This window comes from Rana temporaria, chromosome 12, assembly GCF_905171775.1.
Source record: "Rana temporaria chromosome 12, aRanTem1.1, whole genome shotgun sequence".
NCBI classification, from domain to species: Eukaryota; Metazoa; Chordata; class Amphibia; order Anura; family Ranidae; genus Rana; species Rana temporaria.
Window position 1 is genome coordinate 108,602,345 of NC_053500.1, and position 20,141 is coordinate 108,622,485.

A 20,141-nucleotide genomic window follows, 5' to 3' on the forward strand; every position below is an offset into this window, starting at 1 on the left:
GGTTTTTATATAAAAATAATACAATAATATGTTTTTAAAAAAAGGAATAGTCTCATGAAACAGGCTTTCAAAACAAATTAACATTTATTATTTATAAATTGTTACAAATGTAATATTATTTAAGCAGCATCAGCTAACAAAACAAACTTTTTTTAAGCCTTTTAGGAAAGTAATTTACACTTTAACCACTTCAGTCGTAGAAGGATTTGACCCCTTAATAACCACACCATTTTTTGCGATACGCCACTGCGTCGCTTTAACTGGCAATTGTGCAGTTGTGCGAAGCTGTACCCAAACAAAACTGACCTTTATTTTTTTTTTCACAAATAGAGCTTTCTTTTTGTGAAATTTGATCACCTCTGCGGTTTTTATTTTTTACACTATAAGCAAAAAGAGACTGACAATTTTGAAAAAATAAATATTTTTTTACATTCTGCTATAATACATATCCCCCAAAAAATATAAAAAAAACAAATGTATTCATCAGTTTAGGTCGATATATATTCTTCTACATATTTTTGGTAAAATAGGCATAAATTGATTGGTTTGCGCACAAGTTATTGGGGTAGATTTAAGCCCTGTACACACGGCCAGGATTCTCGTCAGGAGGAAAACGTATATATATATGTCCCCTTTAAGATCGCAGCATTGTGGACGTGCACACGCCGCCGGCGGCACACGCCCGCCGCGAGCTCTGTGACTCCGACTGCGGGTCCCATGGACTCGATGTCTGCGATCATGTCACTGTGAGGAAGAACGGGGAAATGCTTATGTAAACAAGCATTTCCCCAGTCTTCCTAGTGACAGGACAGTGTTCACAGCTTCCTGTAATCAGAAGCTGTGATCACTGTCATGTCACACACAGACCATCCCCCCCTACAGTTAGAACACATCCCTAGGCACACTTAACCCCTTCAGTGCCACCTAGTGGTAAACCCCCTTCACTGCCAGTGTCATTTTCACAGTAATCAGTACTGATCGCTGGAAAATTTACAATGGTCCCAAAAATGTGTCAAAAGTGTCCGACGTGTCCGCCATAAAGTCGTAGTCACGATAAAAATAACAGATCGCCACCATTACTAGTAAAAAAAAATATTAATAATAAAAATGCCATAATTCTATCCCCTATTTTGTAGACGCTATAACTTTTGCGCAAACCAAACAATATACGCTTATTGCAATTTTTTTTTACCAAAAATATGTAAACTGAGGGAAAAAATGTATATATATTTTTTGGGGATATTTATTATAGCAAAAAGTAAAAAAAAAAAAAAAAATTCAAAATTGTCGCTCTATTTTTGTTTATAGCGCAAACAATTAAAACCGCAGAGGTGATCGAATACCACCAAAAGAAAGCTCTATTTGTCAGAAAAAAAGGACGTCCATTTTGTTTGGGAGCCACGTCGCACGACCACGCAATTGTCAGTTAAAGCGATGCAGTGCCGAATCGCGAAAAGTGCCCTGGTCTTTGATCAGCAAAAGGGTCCAGGGCTTATGTGGTTAAAATATCATTGTCAATTAATTAAGATTTATTTTTATGTTGAAAATTATAAGAATTTTATGTTGAAAATTATAAGAATTTTATGTTAAAATTACAAGCCAACAGAATAATTTTTATCAGTGTAACCTGTGAAAGAAATATCTGTATACTTACCTATTTTCAGACCGCTCCAGTTCAGTTATCCGATCTCCCCATTTCAGCCAGCACCAGCTGCAGGAGATTGAAGAAAGCGATTGACAATGGCCAATGTGTGAGCGGTGACATTACCCATAGGCTTACTATGGCAAATCTGTTGTCTGTGCTACCTCCTCTCACCTGAAGCCATCGCTAGCTGACACAGGGGAGCTGGATTATGTGACTGGAGCGGTCTGAAAATAGGTACCGTATATACTTGAGTATAAGCTTACCCAAGTATAAGCTGAGGTACCTAATTTTACCCCAAAAAACTGGGAAAACGTATTGACTCGAGTTTAAGCCTAGGATGAGAATGCAGCAGCCACTGTAAGGGGAAAAGATGGTCAACAATGCCCATTTGCACGCGTCACTCTGCCCATTGCAGCCTCACTGTGCCCAACCTCACCGTGCCCATTGCCACCTCATTGTGCCCATTGCCACCTCACTGTGCCCATTGCCACTTCACTTCGCCCATTGTAGCCTCCTTGTGTCCGAGTCAGTGTACCTGAAATTTTTACAGGCTGCGGGTGTCCATTCATTGTTTAAAAGTCGCGGTCTCCTCCTGGTCCCGTTCCGTGATAGGTGTTTCTCAGCAGCCTTTTACGGAAGTCTTCTCATCCTCGGACTCGGTTCCCCAGCAGACGGACGTTCTCTTGTCCGAGGATGAAAAGACGTCCGTGATTGGCGGAACACTGAATACAGTGTCTGCTGGGAAACCGAGTCCAAGGATGAGAGGACATCCGTGATCGGTGGAACACTAAACACAGTGTCTGCTGGGAAACGCCTATAACGGATGGGGCCAGGGGGAAGCCGCGACTTTTAAACAATGGACGCTCGCAGCCCTTCAGGTACACTGACTCGAGTATAAGCCGAGGGGGGTATTTTCAAACCCTAAAAAAAGGGCTGAAAAACTTGGCTTATACTCGAGTATATACGGTATATACTGGTACATCTTTCTTACACAGGTTAGTTAGTATAGGTGTTATAAGAGGGAGGGAGTGGTTTTACGATTTGTTGGGTATATCCCAAAATACTACTTTAACCAATCCTTTTCTGCATAACAATTTTTCATGGTTCATGTAACTAGCGGTGTGTGTGTAGAGGTGTAATTTGTTCTAAATACTACCCCTCTTTCTCATCTCATAAAATTGGGAGGCATGGTAATGCTCTTCTACATTTATTTCTGTGTTTAATAAATGTAATGTGATTAGCCCTTCGCCCTAAAATCAAACCGTGTCAAATATTTTTCTGGTTGGAAAAGACATATAAGACATCTTCTGGTAAAGTGCGTCATGTAACATGTTTCTGTCGGTAAATGTCTTGTTATTGTTGCCTGTAGGGTAAATCTTATTTTTTCACAATCTACAGGATTTTTGTGTTGGGGATTGGATTTTTCACCCTCTGCTTCTTGATGACTTCGCTGGGTGGCCAGTTTTCAGCCAAACGATTGGCGGACTCTCCATTCACCATCCGGACTGAAGGTTGGTGTTTTGTGTTGGCATATTTTGTATCACCTCCAGAAATATATCACATTTATGGTAGAGAAGATAAAGGTAGAATATAAAGTGTATAAGATGCACATATACATAAAATGCTGAAAAATATATCGAAAAATTTGAGAAAATTTGGAATCCTTGGGTGGCTCATTTCCTCTCCCCCAATTTTGACACCACTTTATTAAGACCTTGTGAACACAGATACAAATATATACCTGGTATACCCATATGTATGACCAACATTATAAAAAATCTCTGGGACTTCTTTTTCCTTCTATTTTTCCTATCTTTATTTTTCTTACCTTTATTTCTCTTTCTATTCTCTTCTCTTCTCTTCTCTTTTCTTTTGATATCCATTGATGTTTATAAATTTTGTAGCAAAGCTCTTCAATTCACACTCCTTATTTTTTATTTGTTATACAATAAGTTATTGAGTTCCATAGAATTAACCACTTAAGCCCCGGACCAATACGCTGTCTAAAGACCCAAGGTGTTTTTACAATTTGTCACTGCGCTGCTTTAACTGGTAATTGCGCGGTCATGCAATGTTGTACCGAAACGAAATTTGCGTCCTTTTCTTCCCACAAATAGAGCTTTCTTTTGATGGTATTTGATTGCCTATGCGATTTTTATTTTTTGCGATATAAATGGAAAAAGACCGAAAATTTTGAAAAAAAAAGATTTTTCTTATAACAAAAAGTAAAAAATATCGAATAAACTAAATTTTAGTCAAACATTTAGGCCAAAATTTATTCAGCCACATGTCTTTTGTAAAAAAAATCGCAATAAGCGTATATTTATTGGTTTTCGCAAAAATTATAGCGTCTACAAACTAGGGTACATTTTCTGGAATTTACACAACTTTTATTTTATGACTGCCTATCTCATTTCTTGAGGTGCTAAAATGGCAAGGCAGTACAAAACCCCCCCAAATGACCCCATTTTGGAAAGTAGACACCCCAAGGAAACTGCTGAGAGGCATGTTGAGTCCATTGAATATTTTTTTTTTTTGTCCCAAGTGATTGAATAATGACAAAAAAAAAAAAAAAAATTTACAAAAAGTTGTCACTAAATGATATATTGCTCACACATGCCATGGTTATATGTGGAATTGCACCCCAAAATACATTCTGCTGCTTCTTCTGAGTACGGGGATACCACATGTGTGGGACTTTTTGGGAGCCTAGCCACGTACAGGACTACGAAAACCAAGCACCGCCTTCAGCATTTCTAAGGGCCCAAATTTTTGATTTCACTCCTCACTACCTATCACAGTTTCGATGGCCATAAAATGCCAAAATAGCACAAAACCCCCCCAAATTACCCCATTTTGGAAAGTAGACACCCCAAGCTATTTGCTGAGAGGCATGTCGAGTCCATGGAATATTTTATATTTTGACACAAGTTGCGGGAATATGACAAACTGATTTTTTTTTGCACAAAGTTGTCACTAAATGATATATTTCTCACACATGCCATGGTTATATGTGGAATTGCACCCCAAAATACATTCTGCTGCTTCTCCTGAGTACAGGGATACCACATGTGTGGGACTTTTTGGGAGCCTTTTTGGGGTGTCTACTTTCCAAAATGGGGTCATTTGGGGGGTTTTTGTGCTATTTTGGCATTTTATGGCCTTCGAAACTGTGATAGGTAGTGAGGAGTAAAATCAAAAATTTACACCCTTAGAAAGCCTGAAGGCGGTGATTGGTTTTTGGGGTCCCGTACGCGGCTAGGCTCCCAAAAAGTCTCACACATGTGGTATCCCCGTACTCAGGAGAAGCAGCAGAATGTATTTTGGGGTGTAATTCCACATATGGGGGGAGTATGCTTTGCGCGTGGATGTAAGCGTTACTGGCACTAACTAGCTACCTAGCGGCACCAGCGACACTAATACAGCGATCAGAAAAATTATCGCTTAGTGACGCTGGCAATAGGGGGGTGAAAGGGTTAACTCTAGGGGCAATCAGGGGTTAAAACCTTTATTAGAAAATGTATGGGGGTACCTAACGCTATAAAAACCTAGCGGGCGAACCTCAAAAAATAACTAGCTACCTAGCAGCACTAATACAGCGATCAGAAAAATGATTGCTTAGTGACGCTGGCAATAGGGGGGTAAAAGGGTTAACTCTAGGGGCAATCAGGGGTTAAAACCTTTATTAGAAAATGTATGGGGGTACCTAACGCTATAAAAACCTGGCGGGCGAACCTCAAAAAATAACTAGCTACCTAGCGGCACCAGCGACACTAATACAGCGATCAGAAAAATGATCGCTTAGTGACGCTGGCAATAGGGGGTGAAAGGGTTAACTCTAGGGGCAATCAAGGGTTAAAACCTTTATTAGAAAATGTATGGGGGTACCTAACGCTATAAAAACCTGGCGGGCGAACCTCAAAAAATAACTAGCGGCACCAGCGACACTAATACAGCGATCAGAAAAACGATCGCTTAGTGACGCTGGCAATAGGGGGGTGAAAGGGTTAACTCTAGAGGCAATCAGGGGTTAAAACCTTTATTAGAAAATGTATGGGGGTACCTTACGCTATAAAAACCTGGCGGGCGAACCTCAAAAAATAACTAGCTACCTAGCGGCACGAGCGACACTAATACAGCGATCAGAAAAACGATCGCTTAGTGACGCTGGCAAAAGGGGGGTGAAAGGGTTAACTAGGGGGTGATCAAGGGGTTAAAAGTGTTAGGTCCAGGGTAGCCCCCTACCCCCCCCCCAATAAAGGTTTTAACCCCTTGATCACACCCTAGTTAACCCTTTCACCCCCCTTTTGCCACCGTCACTAAGCAATCGTTTTTCTGATCGCTGTATTAGTGTCGCTCGTGCCGCTAGGTAGCTAGTTTTTTTTGAGGTTCGCCGCCATGTTTTTATAGCGTTAGGTACCCCCATAAATTTTCTAACGCTATAAAAACATGGCGGCGAACCTCAAAAAAAAACTAGCTACCTAGTGGCACGAGCGACACTAATACAGCGATCAGAAAAACGATCGCTTAGTGACGCTGGCAAAAGGGGGGTGAAAGGGTTAACTAGGGGGTGATCAAGGGGTTAAAACCTTTATTGGGGGGGTAGGGGGCTATCCTGGACCTAACACTAACTGCCTGACACTAACTGCCTGTCACACTGACACTAAATGCAGTGATCAGTAAATGATCACTGCTATTTAGTGACAGTGTGACAGGGGGGGGGGCTGGGGGGGGGTGATCGGGGGGTGACAGGGGGGGGGGGGATTGTATGCCTATGTGTACAGGTGTCAGTGTAGTGCTTGTGTACTCACTGTGTGATGTCTCCGCTGGACGTATATACCGGCGGGAGGAGCGGTGACATCACTTCCTCCTCTGCCTGTGTTTACAATGCAGGCGGAGGAGGGCGGGGGAGGAAGCGGATTGGCTGGGGAGCAATCCGGAGGGAGCGGACAAAAACGAACCGCCGCCCCCTCATCTCGGATCGCTCCTGAAGCTTACCGGACCGCCGCAAGTACCGGGGGGGGGGGGGTCCCGATTGGACCCCCGACCCACGTCAAGCAGAGAACGTACAGGTACGTTGATGTGCCTGTCCGTGCCATTCTGCTGACGTATATGTACATTAGGCGGTCCGGAACTGGTTAATATGTACTTATCAGATATGTAGTAAATATCTGTTTTCGCGCTTTTTCCTCTCCATCCTAATATATGTTAATTCAATGACATATATACTTTGACATTTTTATTATTTTTCATCTTAATAACGGTGTCCATTCATACACCATTTTTATACATTGTTAATATCTGTCTTGTAATCTATTAGAATTGACATCAAACATAATATTAATCTATGTAACACCAGTTATTGCTTATCATAGATTAGCTTAAGCCTTCTTATTTTATTATTGGAACTCAATCTAGATATAGACATTAATTCTATGTTTATTGTAACTATGACTGTCAAATATGGATATATCTGTAACAACTCTTAAAACTTAATAAACAAAATTGACAACAAAAAAAGAAAAATACTGAAAAATACTGAATCCCTACCAAGATCAACCTAATAGAACTTTAAAGGTACCACACCAAAAGTTTAAAACTCTTCTTTTTATTGTACAAAAGACTTTAAAAAGGTTCAAATTAGGGATGCACCGATACCATTTTTGTACGAGTACCAATACTTTTTTTTTTTAGTACTTGCAGATACCAATTACCCATACTTCCCGCTACTGTTTTCTTTATACTTCAGCTGTAAGCAGTGGTACAAAACATTGAAAAGTTTTTTACAAATTACATGAATAATTTTATTTTTTTACATTTTGCACTTTTTTTGAAACATGTAAATATATGTTAAAGGTGTAAAAATATTAACTAACAAAACAAATAAAAGTTTTAATTATTAATAGTTTACAAAATAGAAGTGAAAAAAAAAATCAGCAGGAAAATAAGAATTAAATGGAGGGGAATAAGGAGTTAATTAAGGCTGATTAGAGTAAATTGAGAGTTAATAAGGGGTTAAACAGAGGAACAATTAATAAAAAAACACAAAAATTATAATTTTTTCATTTGACAGGTTGCTTTAATTTGACTTCATCTGAAGATCAAGTTCATCCCTTTTGATCTGTTGATGAAGAAACAGAAAGATGCAAAAAGAAGCAATGGAGTTTATTTACTAAAGGCAAATACACTTTGCATTACAAGTGCACTTGAAATTGCACTTTGAAGTGCAGTCGCTATAGATTCGAGGGGGACATGCAAGGATCATAAAAAACAGCATTTTATTTTGCACATGATTGGATGTTAAAATTAGCAGAGCTCCCCCTCATTTCAGATCTACTCAGATTTACAGCGACTGCACTTCCAAGTGTAGTGCAAAGTGGATTTGCCTAATAACCCCCAATGTTTCTTTTTATCTTAGAGCCTGTTCACACAGGGGCGGCACGACTTTGGGGGTGACTCGGCAAGACGACTTGAGAGGTGACTTGCAAAATGACTTCTGTATTGAAGTCAATGCAAGTCGCCCCCAAAGTCGTACAAGAACCTTTTTCTAAGTCGGAGCGACTTGCGTCGCTCCTATTAGAACGGTTCCGTTGAAGAGAGCGAAGCGCGACTTGTCAGGCGGTTATGTCACATGATGTGTCGCCCCTGTGTGAACCGGCTCTTATTTCGAACATGCTCAAATTTTTTACGTCGTAAAAAATGGTCGTGTGTGGGCTTTAATGACGTGAAAAAAACGCGCATGCTCAGAAGCAAGTTATGAGATGGGAGTGCTCGTTCTGGTAAAACTAGCGTTCATAATGGAGTAAGCACATTCATTACTCTGTAACAGACTGAAAAGCGCAAATCGTCTTTTACAAATACGAAATCAGCTAAAGCAGCCCAAAGGGTGGAGCCATCTGCATGGAACTTCCCCTTTATAGTGCCATCGTATGTGTTGTACGTCGCCACGCTTTGCTAGAGCATTTTTTTTTCACGATCGTGTGTAGGCAAGGCCGTTTTAATGATCGGGCTGAAAAAAACTTCGTTTTTTCTAGACCCTTAAAAATGAAATTTTTTACAGCTTGAAAAACGGTCGTGTGTACGCGGCATCAGTGTTTGCGCAAAATTTTGTTGATAAACATTGGCCTGCTGTTTTTTTTTTTTTGATAGCTCCTATTGCCAGACTTCAGCCCCGGAAGATTTGGCTGCTCAATGAGCACCAATGCACCAGGCCATTTTTGCTATACGATACTGCGTTGCTTTAACTGATAATTGCGACGCTGTACCCAAACAAAATTGACGTCCTTTTGGTGGTATTTGATCACCTCTGCGGTTTTTATTTTTTGCACTATAGACAAAAAAAGAGCGACAATTTTGAAAAAAACACAATATTTTCTACTTTTTGCAATAATAAATATGCCCATTTTTTTTTTTTTTTTTTAAAGCAATTTTTTTTCTCAGTTTAGGCCAATATGTATTCTTCTACATATTTTTGGTAATAAAAATCACAATAAGCGTATATTGATTGGTTTGCGCAAATGTTATTTTCTTTTTTTACTAGTAATGGCGACGATCTGCGTTTTTTTTTTTTTTATCGGGACTCCGACATTATGGCGGACAGATTGGACACTTTTGACACATTTTTGGGACCATTGATAATCATACAGCGATCAGTGCTATGAAAATGCACTGATTACTGTGTAAATGTCACTGTCAGGGAAGGGGTTAACACTAGGGGCGATCGAGGGGTTAACTGTGTTCCCTAGTGTGTGTTCTAACTGTAGGGGGATGGGAGTGACTGGAGGAAATGACAGGACATTGTTCCTAGCTAGTAGGAACTCACGATGTGCCTCTCCTCTCCTTGCAGAACAGAGATTTGTGTGTTTACACAGACACACGTCTCTGTTCTGGCTTTCGTGCCTGCAATCGCGTGTGGCCAGTGGCCACGAACATCGGCACCCCCGCAGTGCGCACGCCTGATATAGCGCTTAAAAGAGGCGAAGTACAGCTACAACAGCTTGTGCGATCGTGTCAACCTGCCGCAGTATAATGATGGCAGCTGGTCGGCAAGCGGTTAATACTTCAGCTATCAACAGGGGACCCCACTGACAGCTGAATAAGTAATTGTTTGTTAAGGACCCTGCGGCCCCCATCCATAACAACCGATAATTTAATTTTTTTTTTTTTTTTACATTTCAGCTGTCAGTGGGGAAATCCCGCTGACAGAACTGAGCCTGAAAGTATTGGTTACAGCTATCAGTGTTTTCACATGAGTATCGATACTCGTGCAAATGCTTAGTATCGGCACCAATACCAGTATTGGTATCGGTGCAACCCTAGTTAAAATAGAAAGATATCCTAAAACAAAGGTGTCAAATGTGAAAGAACCCGCAATTATATATGTTGCCAGCTGCAAATAAACATATCCCCAGATGGTTATATGGGGTGTTCCGTGCAGGGATCTCCAACGTGTTTCGCAGGGACAAAACCCGCTTCCTTAGGGAGAACTGACATAGAACTCTGGAAATTACAAGCAATAAACATCATGCACACATATTCATGTACACAGACAGACAGGTAGACACAGATATCTGGGTATAATATACTGTATATACAGTCAGGTCCATAAATATTGGGACATTGACACAATTCAATTTTTTTTGGCTCTATACACCACCACACTAAATTTGAAATGAAACGAACAAGATGTGCTTTAACCTCCCTGGCGGTATGATTATTTCAGATTTTAGGTGCTGAAAGCGTTACCATTATTTTGCAAGGAAATTTGGCGTTTTATATTGTAGGCCTGTAATTCTTAGGAATAACTCACTTAAATCTGTCCAAACAAGAGTCTAGTAGACATCTCGGGTATGATAAAGTTTGAAAAACAAAATCATAAATTATAATATAATAAATGACTATAAGTAATTATAACAAATAATAATGTAATTATAATAAAAATTATTCAATAATGTAATCAAATCAAAAACACTGAAATTTTCTCAGTTGCAGAATTGTCGCTGTCATTACTTTTATTGTTTGATGACGAATTTCCCCACAAATCGCTATCGCTCAATTCTGCAAGTGATTCTAATTTATTATCGCTGTTTTCTAGCTGGTCTAAAACCACTTTTGATGTAAAGGGCCACTTTTTAGTTGCTATGGATAATCTCCAGTTTCCAGGCAGAAAGAACAGTTTTTATTATATAAAAGTGCATGTAGGACACTGGGCAGACCACTAGGGACAAAGGGGGTGTGTATTTTTTTCATACAGTACTGTATTCTATAAGATTACAGTATACTGTATGTATTGTGTTTATTTACTTTTTTGAATTTGGCGCCGATCTCCGCCCCCGTGCGTCGTAACGTTGCAGGGAATGGAGCCCGGCGGCACACAGGCACTGTGTGAATCGAGTGAGGACACAGCTCGATCACACAGCGGAGAGGCATTGCAGGATTCAGGGACAAGGTAAGTAATTCGCTGCCTGTGAACACTGCAAGGCGATCCCGAGTCTGGCTCAGGGTTACCGCTTTTGGTTCTGAAATTCCACCCCGAGCCAGACTCGGGAATATAGCCAGGGTGGTTAACTGCAGACTTTTAGCTGTTGACTTTGACACACATACACCTACCTCCTGGAGAGTGTTCTTGATCTGGCCAACAGTTGTGAAGGGTGTTTTCTTCACCAGGGAAAGAATTCTTCGGTCATCCACCACAGTTGTTTTCCGTGGTCTTCCGGTGTTGCTGAGCTCACCGGTGCGTTCTTTCTTTTTAAGGATGTTCCAAACAGTTGATTTTGCCACACCTAATGTTTTTGCTATCTCTCTGATGGGGTTGTTTTGTTTTTTCAGCCTAATAATGGCTTGCTTCACTGACAGTGACAGCTCTTTGGGTCTCATATTGAGAGTTGACAGCAACAAATTCCAAATGCAAATAGCACACTTGAAATGAACTCTGGACTTTTTATCTGCTCCTTGTAAATGGGATAATGAGGGAATAACACACACCTGGCCATGGAACAGCTGAGTAGCCAATTGTCCCATTACTTTTGGTCTCTTAAAAAGTGGGAGGCACTTATACAAACTGTTGTAATTCCTACACCGTTCACCTCTTTTGGATGTAAATACCCACACATTAAAGCAGAAAGTCTGAAGTTAAAGCACATATTATTTAATTTCAAATTTATTGTGGTGGTGTATAGAGCCAAAAAGATTAGAATTGTGTCAATGTCCCAATGTTTATGTACCTGACTGTATGTGTTACAAACAATCATACTACCTGTCATAGATATTCAGTGTTTTTGCAGCTTTAACCAGGAAAGAAGAATTGCAACCACAGCATACCAGGGCAAACCAGCCAGATTCTAAGATGAGTACATTTTAATGAGAGGAAGTATGTAATACTCTCTAGGGGAAAAACATAATAAAAAATAATAACAAATAATAATGGTAAGGCTACATGAAAAAGAAGACATCAAGCCCCCCTGACTAGAATTCCTACTGTTCCCTTATTAAAGATGGTCCACAAAATTTGAAGGGAAATTACTTATTAGATTCTGTCCAGAAAGGACTAAATTATGCAGGTACATCAATAAAACAAACATAGTGCTTAATAGGTCACTGAATGCACTTTGTGGTATTCATAATGGCCAAAGGATGTAGGGATGTAGTTGGGAAACCCCTTGGGCCATTATGAATACCACAAAGTGTAATCAGTGACCTATTAAGCACTATGTTTGTTCTTTCTGGACAGAATCTAATAAGCAATTTCCCCTCAAATGTTGTGGACCATCTTTAATAAGGGAACAGTAGGGATTTTAATCTCAGGGTTTATTGATGTCTCCATTTTCATGTAGCCTTACTATTATTATTTTTTCTATTTTATTTTTATTTATTTATTTAATTATGCTTTTCTATTTGAAACTTTTTAAAGTCTTTCTTATAGTAAAAATGTGAATTTAAACCTTTTGTGTGGTTTCTTGAAAGTCCTGAACTTGGTAGGGATTCAGTATTTTTCAGTGTCTTGTATAAGGGGACACAGAACCAGTAAAACCAGTATGACCAATAGAGATTGGAATGGGCAGTCTCCCTCCCATTGTCTAATCTAGTGCATATACCGTATATACTTGAGTGTAAGCCGAGTTTTTCAACCCTTTTTTTAGGGCTGAAAATACCTCTCTCGGCTTATACTCGAGTTAGTGTACCTGAGGGGCTGCGGGCGTCCATTTAGTAAAACTTGCAGCTTCCTTCTGGTCCCTTCCCGTTCCGTGATAGGCTGTGTTCAGTGTTCTGCCTATCATGGACGTTCTTTCATCCTCTAAAGCCTCGTACACACGACCGAGGAACTCGACGGGCGAAACACATAGTTTTCCTCGTCAAATTCCTTGTTAGGCTGTCGAGGAACTTGACAAGGCAAGTTTCTCCATTCCTGTCGAGGAAATAGAGAACTTGCCCTCTTTTTGGCTCGTCGAGTTTCTCGACAGTTTCCTCGACGAAAATGTACACACGACCGGTTTCCTCGGCAAAAAAATATCTCCCAGCAAGTTTCTTGCTGGTTTTTGCAGAGAAACTCGGTCATGTGTACGAGGCCTGACTCAGTTTCCCAGCAGACACTGTGTTCAGTGTTCCACCTATCACGGACCTTCTCTTGTCCGAGGATGAAAGAACGTCCGAGATTGGCGGAACACTGAACACAGTGTCTGCTGGGAAACTGAATCCGAGGATGAAAGAACTGCAGACTGCAGCTCTGCAAGTTTCTTCATTCCTCTGCCTATGTGGAGGTGTGTGCCTTTCCTCAATCAGCTCTCACACAGTGTATGCCCAGACTCCCTGCTGAAACAGGAAGAACAATTCTAACACAAGGTGCACTTTCTAAAGAGTCTAGAAAGCTGAAGACTGCAGATATACATGTAAAACTTATGTAGGTAGATTTATTTATTCTTTGTGTATGATCTGAGGCTGTTCACTTTACTGGGTATATGTGAGGGTCTACGTCAACTTTAAGGTAAAAAAAAAACTGTCTCCATAACTGTAACGGCTACCCACTGGTGAGAGGGTCTCAGCCGTTGGAGACGTCCTTTTCCCTGGCAAGCTGCGATATGCAGGTACCGCCGGTATATCCCATTGAACGCCCTTTCAAGAAACGAGATGGGCTACGTTTGCAGAGTCAAGCAGGACTGACTTTTAATGCCACATTTTTCTTCCTTATATCTGGTTACAAACTGTACAGAAACAAATGACACTCCCCCCCCCCCAGGGGGGACTTCAATACACACACTTTGAAACAATGGCATTCCCTTGAGCCAATCAGCCGCTAGACGTTTTGGCTCCTACTTAGCTCGATCAGACAATTTAATTTAATTAACCTTTAAAACAATTATCACTCACACATAATCCCCATCAGCATACACCTCACAGGGGGCTGTTACCTACACAAAAGAGCGTTCATTAGCTATGCGAAGGGTACATTAGCAATTAGCAGTGAAAGAGACCATTGTCCAATTAACCCTTTGAGCTCAGAATACAATGTGGTACATCCAATTGTGACAAGCCATGCAGTTCCTTGTAGTCCTCCCTGCATGAAGATTATCGATGTCCCGGCAGCATGCATATGTCCGTTACACTACTCCCCTTTTGTGGAACACTCCGGCAGACCCGGATTGATCCTTTTCGGATCAACTTGGGGATGTCCGTTCTGCTGTTAGGGTAAAAGTTCAGTTTGCCTGGACAGTCCGTCGGCCTTCCCATTGGCTTACCAGGTCGGTAGCTGATGGTGACGGTGAATAATAGAATTCAGTTCTGGAACAGTCACTTGCTTTGCTCTCTCAATGGCTCCCAAAACCTGTTGCTGATGCTCTTGGGACAGATACGGCACCACCTGGATGCAAATCCCATTTAATCTTTTGACAATTTCCGCCTGTTTGTGTATTTCAATGTTCAAGCCACGGGACATCTCATAATACGTGACATAGTGTCGTTGCATCTCTGATTTCTCACTGGCCAACTTGTCACATTCCCATTTTAGACTGTGATATTGTGCCGGATCTACAGTACATGTCGGGGAAGGTAGTCTTACCCGGTTCTCAGCAGCAAGCGGGTTTATTCCAGCAACGCGGGTGGTCACGGGACAAGCAGCAGCAGGTGTAGGTAAATAAGCCGAAGTCAGAGGGCCAATGTCGTTGCCCAGCACCACCTCGGCAGGTAGGTTGTCCATGATACCAACTGTGGTCTTTCCTGACCCGGCTCCCCAGTCTAAGTGCACCCGGGCGGTGGGTACGCGAAATACAGCACCCCCTGCGACCCGGACAGCAACTGTGCGAGTGGACACGTTCTCTGGCTTTACCAGATGTTTTTGAATCAGAGTGATAGTAGTCCCGGAATCTCTTAGGCCTTGTGCTACTTGTCCATTCACTCGTACCTCCTGACGGTGATGCTGACGGTTATCCGGAGAGGCCGCTTGTATTGGGTCTGCCTCATACCAAATTCCCAGACATTCCTCAGGGCCCCCCTCGGTCTCCAGGCAGTGGGCCGCAGAGGGACGTGATGGAGTGACCTCTGTGTTGGGTGTTGTGCGTCTTCAATTGTTATTTGTAGCTCTCAAAGGGCAATAACGAGCAATATGTCCCGTGTCGCTGCAGTGATGGCACGTCACCCTAGGCGAATCCCGGGGGTAGTTGCTAGGCCCCTGAGGACGTGGTGGGACTGGAGCCCGAAACTCTGGGCGTGGGGTGACGGTTGGAGTACGCGGTTCTACCTTCTGAGCCAGCCGCATAGTACCCTGGCTTACTTTCCTTGTCTCCGCGTACTCATCTGCTAGCCGAGCCGCCTCGTTTAAGTTAGCGGGACGGCGATCTCGTACCCAGTCTTGTATGTCTGCGGCCAGGTCTTGGAAGAAATGTTCCATTAGGAACAGCTGCAATACTTCCTCCCCAGTGTTGGCCTTGCACCCTTGGACCCAAAGGGATGCCACCCTTTGTAACTGGTTGGCCCATTCCATGTGGGAGTCCACAGCCACCTTCTTGGACTCCCGGAAGCGCCGGCGGTAGGCTTCTGGCGTTACGGCGTATCGGGTTAGCAGCGCCTTTTTAACTTGCTGATATTGTAAAATATCCTCTGGAGCGAGAGCCCGAAAGGCTTCATTGGCTTTGCCCGACAATTTCCCCGACAAAATAGTGACCCATTGGTCTGGTGGGACCTGGTGTAGTGAGCACTGCCTCTCAAAGTCCGCCAAATATCCATCGATTTCCTCCTCACTTTCTACAAATGCTTTAAATGTAGTGTTGAGCAGAATATGCCATATTCGATTTCGCGATATATCTCGAATATATAGTCGAATATTCGAGATATATTCGCTAAATTCGAATATTCGTGATATTTTATCGAAATTAAATGATTGCGATTTTTCGCTATTGCGAATGCGAAAATAATTGCGATTTTTTGATAACTGCGGTAGGAGCACTCTGATTGGCTCAGAATATTCGTGATATTTTATCGAAATATCGCAACATGCGAATGCGATATTTATTGCGCAATTTCGAGAAATGCTGGAGGAGCGCTCTGATTGGCTCAGAATATTCGTGATATTTTATCGAAATATCGCAACATGCGAATGCGATATTTATTGCGCAATTTCTAGAAATGCTGGAGGAGCGCTCTGATTGGCTCAGAATATTCGTGATATTTTATCGAAATATCGCAACATGCGAATGCGATATTTATTGCGCAATTTCGACAAATGCTGTAGGAGCACTCTGATTGGCTCAGAATATTCGTGATATTTTACAATACAAAATAATTGCGAATATTCGGCAAATGCGGAAGGAGCACTCTGATTGGCTCAGAATATTCTTGATATTTTACAATACAAAATAATTGCGAATATTCGGCAAATGCAGAAGGAGCACTCTGATTGGCTCAGAATATTCTTGATATTTTACAATACAAAATAATTGCGAATATTCGGCAAATGCGGAAGGAGCACTCTGATTGGCTCAGAATATTCTTGATATTTTACAATACAAAATAATTGCGAATATTCGGGAAATGCGGAAGGAGCACTCTGATTGGCTCAGAATATTCTTGATATTTTACAATACAAAATAAAAAGTGTTTTGCATTGGTGGTGATTCTTTACTCTATCCATCTGTCACAGCCGTTTGTCAATCAAACACCTTGAAGATTGAACACGTTCATGCTGCATGCTTTGGACTTTTTTTCACTTCACATATCAAAGACATTTTTATGAAAGATTATTTTTCTATTATTGGGACTATATTTCTTTATATATTTGTTTCACTGTGAATTTCACAAGTTTTGCTTATTTTATAATTTGCCCACATGTCTTGTCACTAGACATATTTTTTATTCTTGTAGAGCGACTCCATTTTCTGTCTTGTATTAATTTATGTTGTATAACATTTTTGAGTTGCTGCTGTATTCTCCCCTTTTTTAAGGTATGCGCAATTTTTTCCTTCTTACAAAAAATAATAATATCAAACATACAAATATTCATAACATACACATACACAAAGCCCCCCCCTTTTGCATCAGAGACAATCAGAGTTCTCCTACCACAGTTATCGAAAATTCGCAATCATTTTCGCATTCGCAATAGCGAAAAATCGCAATTTTTTTTTTTCAATTTGGCAACATAAAAGGATCGCCTCAGCTTAGCTACTCGGCCCAGGGTCTCTAATCATACCAGCAATGCTTTTAGACGTCGATAGGATGTGATCTGTTTTAAAAATCAAATTGAAAAAATGCGAATATTCGGAATTGCGAATATTCACCGCGAAATTCGAAATATAGCGCGATTTCTCGAATATGCTATATTCGAGTCGAATATTCGCAATGCGAATATTCGTGAGCAACACTATTTAAATGCAGTGAACGGTATTTTCTTTCCTGTAGCAGCAGGTGGGGGGGTAGGAACTGCAGGTGTAATGGGCTGTCTCGCTCTTACCAGTTCCAGTTCTTGTCCCTTCTTCGTTTGTATCTCCTCCCTTGCTTCCCGGAACAGCTGGTTTATTAGTTCCACGGACGTTTCTGGATACAAGGATAATCTCCGCTGTACAATCCCAGTAATTACATCTTCTTTGCTGACTGGTGCAAGGGGCTCAGTTCCTTCCATGGATCCATCCATTTCGTCCAGCCCCAGCAGTTCAGCTATCAGCTCCCTCCGTGGTCTGTTGCTGGCGCTCCTACCACGACTCTCCAATAGATCTTTTAGTGTGGATCTTTTCAGCCTGGCGTACTGCAAATCCATTCAGCACTTGCTCTTTGGATAAAAGGACCATCCCACCGCTGCCAACCAATGTAACGGCTACCCACTGGTGAGAGGGTCTCAGCCGTTGGAGACGTCCTTTTCCCTGGCAAGCTGCGATATGCAGGTACCGCCGGTATATCCCATCGAACGCCCTTTCAAGAAACGAGACGGGCTACGTTTGCAGAGTCAAGCAGGACTGACTTTTAATGCCACATTTTTCTTCCTTATATCTGGTTACAAACTGTACAGAAACAAATGACACCCCCCCCCCAGGGGGGACTTCAATACACACACTTTGAAACAATGGCATTCCCTTGAGCCAATCAGCCGCTAGACGTTTTGGCTCCTACTTAGCTCGATCAGACAATAGAATTCACCTCACAGGGGGCTGTTACCTACACAAAAGAGCGTTCATTATCTATGCGAAGGGTACATTAGCAATTAGCAGTGAAAGAGACCATTGTCCAATTAACCCTTTGAGCTCAGAATACAATGTGGTACATCCAATTGTGACAAGCCATGCAGTTCCTTGTAGTCCTCCCTGCATGAAGATTATCGATGTCCCGGCAGCATGCATATGTCCGCATATGTCCGTTACAATAACCACTTTAGGTAAGCTTTTACAGCTAGATTCCAGAAAGCTTCCACTTGTGGTTTGGGGTGTCTTTATCAGCAAGAAGTCTACAGTGAGTGGGATTAAAAATAACATAGCTGGATGTTCTGATGACACGAAAACCCATTTTCCTAGAACATCTGTCTACATGCTAATTTTAAAGTGAGACTTTGACACTCACTAAGGTGTATTAACTAACATTACCTGCTTACAGCATCATCTTGGGTTTCCAGGTACGTCCTAGGCAGAAAGGAACTGAGTTGAAGACAAGTCAATTATACACTTTGGTGAATGTTAGGTTGGCCAGGTGTAATCTGCATAATAATTTATAAGCATTGCTACAAAGGCTGTGTTCCCTGTGTGTATTTCAAGGCTTAATTTTCATTTTTAATTAAAGTGAGCCTTTATGCATTTGGGAGAGTACACACAGATTAGGTATTAATCATATCTAGAGCACGTAGTGAGAGAAGAAAAGATACAGTGAAGCAGTGGTTGTCAGCTTGGTGGATATAGATAGACGGTCTAACAGTATCCCCTGACAACACCAAAGGGCTGCACATTATATTTAAAATCTGTAATATTTTAAAGACTACCGACATTTGCAGACAAACGATAGGAGGCTGCTTGAGACTGCAGCAATAAAATAAGAGATGTCTTGAGAATGCAGATGAACAATAAGAGACAGCTAACATACTTTTAAGAGACTGTGGACATGCTACAAGAGACAGTGACAGACTACAGACATATTACAGGAGAATGTCAGGAATTATGCACGTTACAGGAGACAGTCAGAAACTATAGACATGCTCTACAGCAACTATATGTAGATATGCTACTGGAGTTGGTCAGAAACGGCAGACATATGAGACTGTAAGGAATTAATGCCATTACAGCTCATTAACCACTTGACCACTGGGCACGTAAACCCACTTAATAACCAGACCAATTTTCAGCTTTCGGTGCTCTCACAATTTGAATGACAATTACTCAGTCATACAACATTGTACCCAAATGAAATTTTCGTCCTTTTTTTCACACAAATGGAGCTTTCTTTTGGTGGTATTTAATCACCGTTGGGTTTTTTATTTTTTGCGCTATAAGAGAAAAAAGACTTAAAATTCTGTAAAACAAAAGAATTTTTCTATGTTTCTGTTAAAAAATTTAGCAAATTTTGTATTTTTTCTTCATTCTTTTGCATAAATGTGAAAGATGAAGTTACGCCGAGTAAATAGATACCCAACATGTCACCCTTTAAAATTGCACACGCTCGTGGAATGGCGCCAACTTAAAAATCCCCATAGGCGACGTTGCAGAGTATTTTGGGGTATTGCAGAGTATTTTGGGGTATTGCAGAGTATTGGGGGTATTGCAGAGTATGGGGGGTATTGCAGAGTATGGAGGGTATTGCAGAGTATTGGTGTTATTGCAGAGTATTGCACAGGGAGGGATGGATGGCTGGATCTGTGACTGCATTTGTCACAGATCCAGCCCACAGCAGCTGCTGCTGCTTCCGCTCTCCCCCCTCTCCTCTCACACTGTACCGTTCGGTACAGAGAGGGGAGGGAGGAACCGGCGTCATCACATGACGCCGGTTTGTTTACAAGTGATCGCTCCGTCATTGGACGGAGCGATCACATGGTAAA

The 20,141-nt window shown here is 41.5% G+C and overlaps 1 protein-coding gene across 5 annotated transcripts in view; it reads left to right on the forward strand.

Moving 5' to 3' along the window:
- Nucleotides 1-20,141, forward strand: part of MGAT5B (alpha-1,6-mannosylglycoprotein 6-beta-N-acetylglucosaminyltransferase B) — a 293,322-nt gene that overhangs the window by 113,759 nt on the left and 159,422 nt on the right. For all 5 annotated transcript variants that reach the window (XM_040330121.1, XM_040330118.1, XM_040330117.1 and 2 more), the window contains exon 3: nucleotides 3,044-3,156. In XM_040330121.1, coding sequence (XP_040186055.1) covers nucleotides 3,044-3,156 — 113 coding nt within the window. The remainder of the gene's footprint in view (nucleotides 1-3,043; nucleotides 3,157-20,141) is intronic.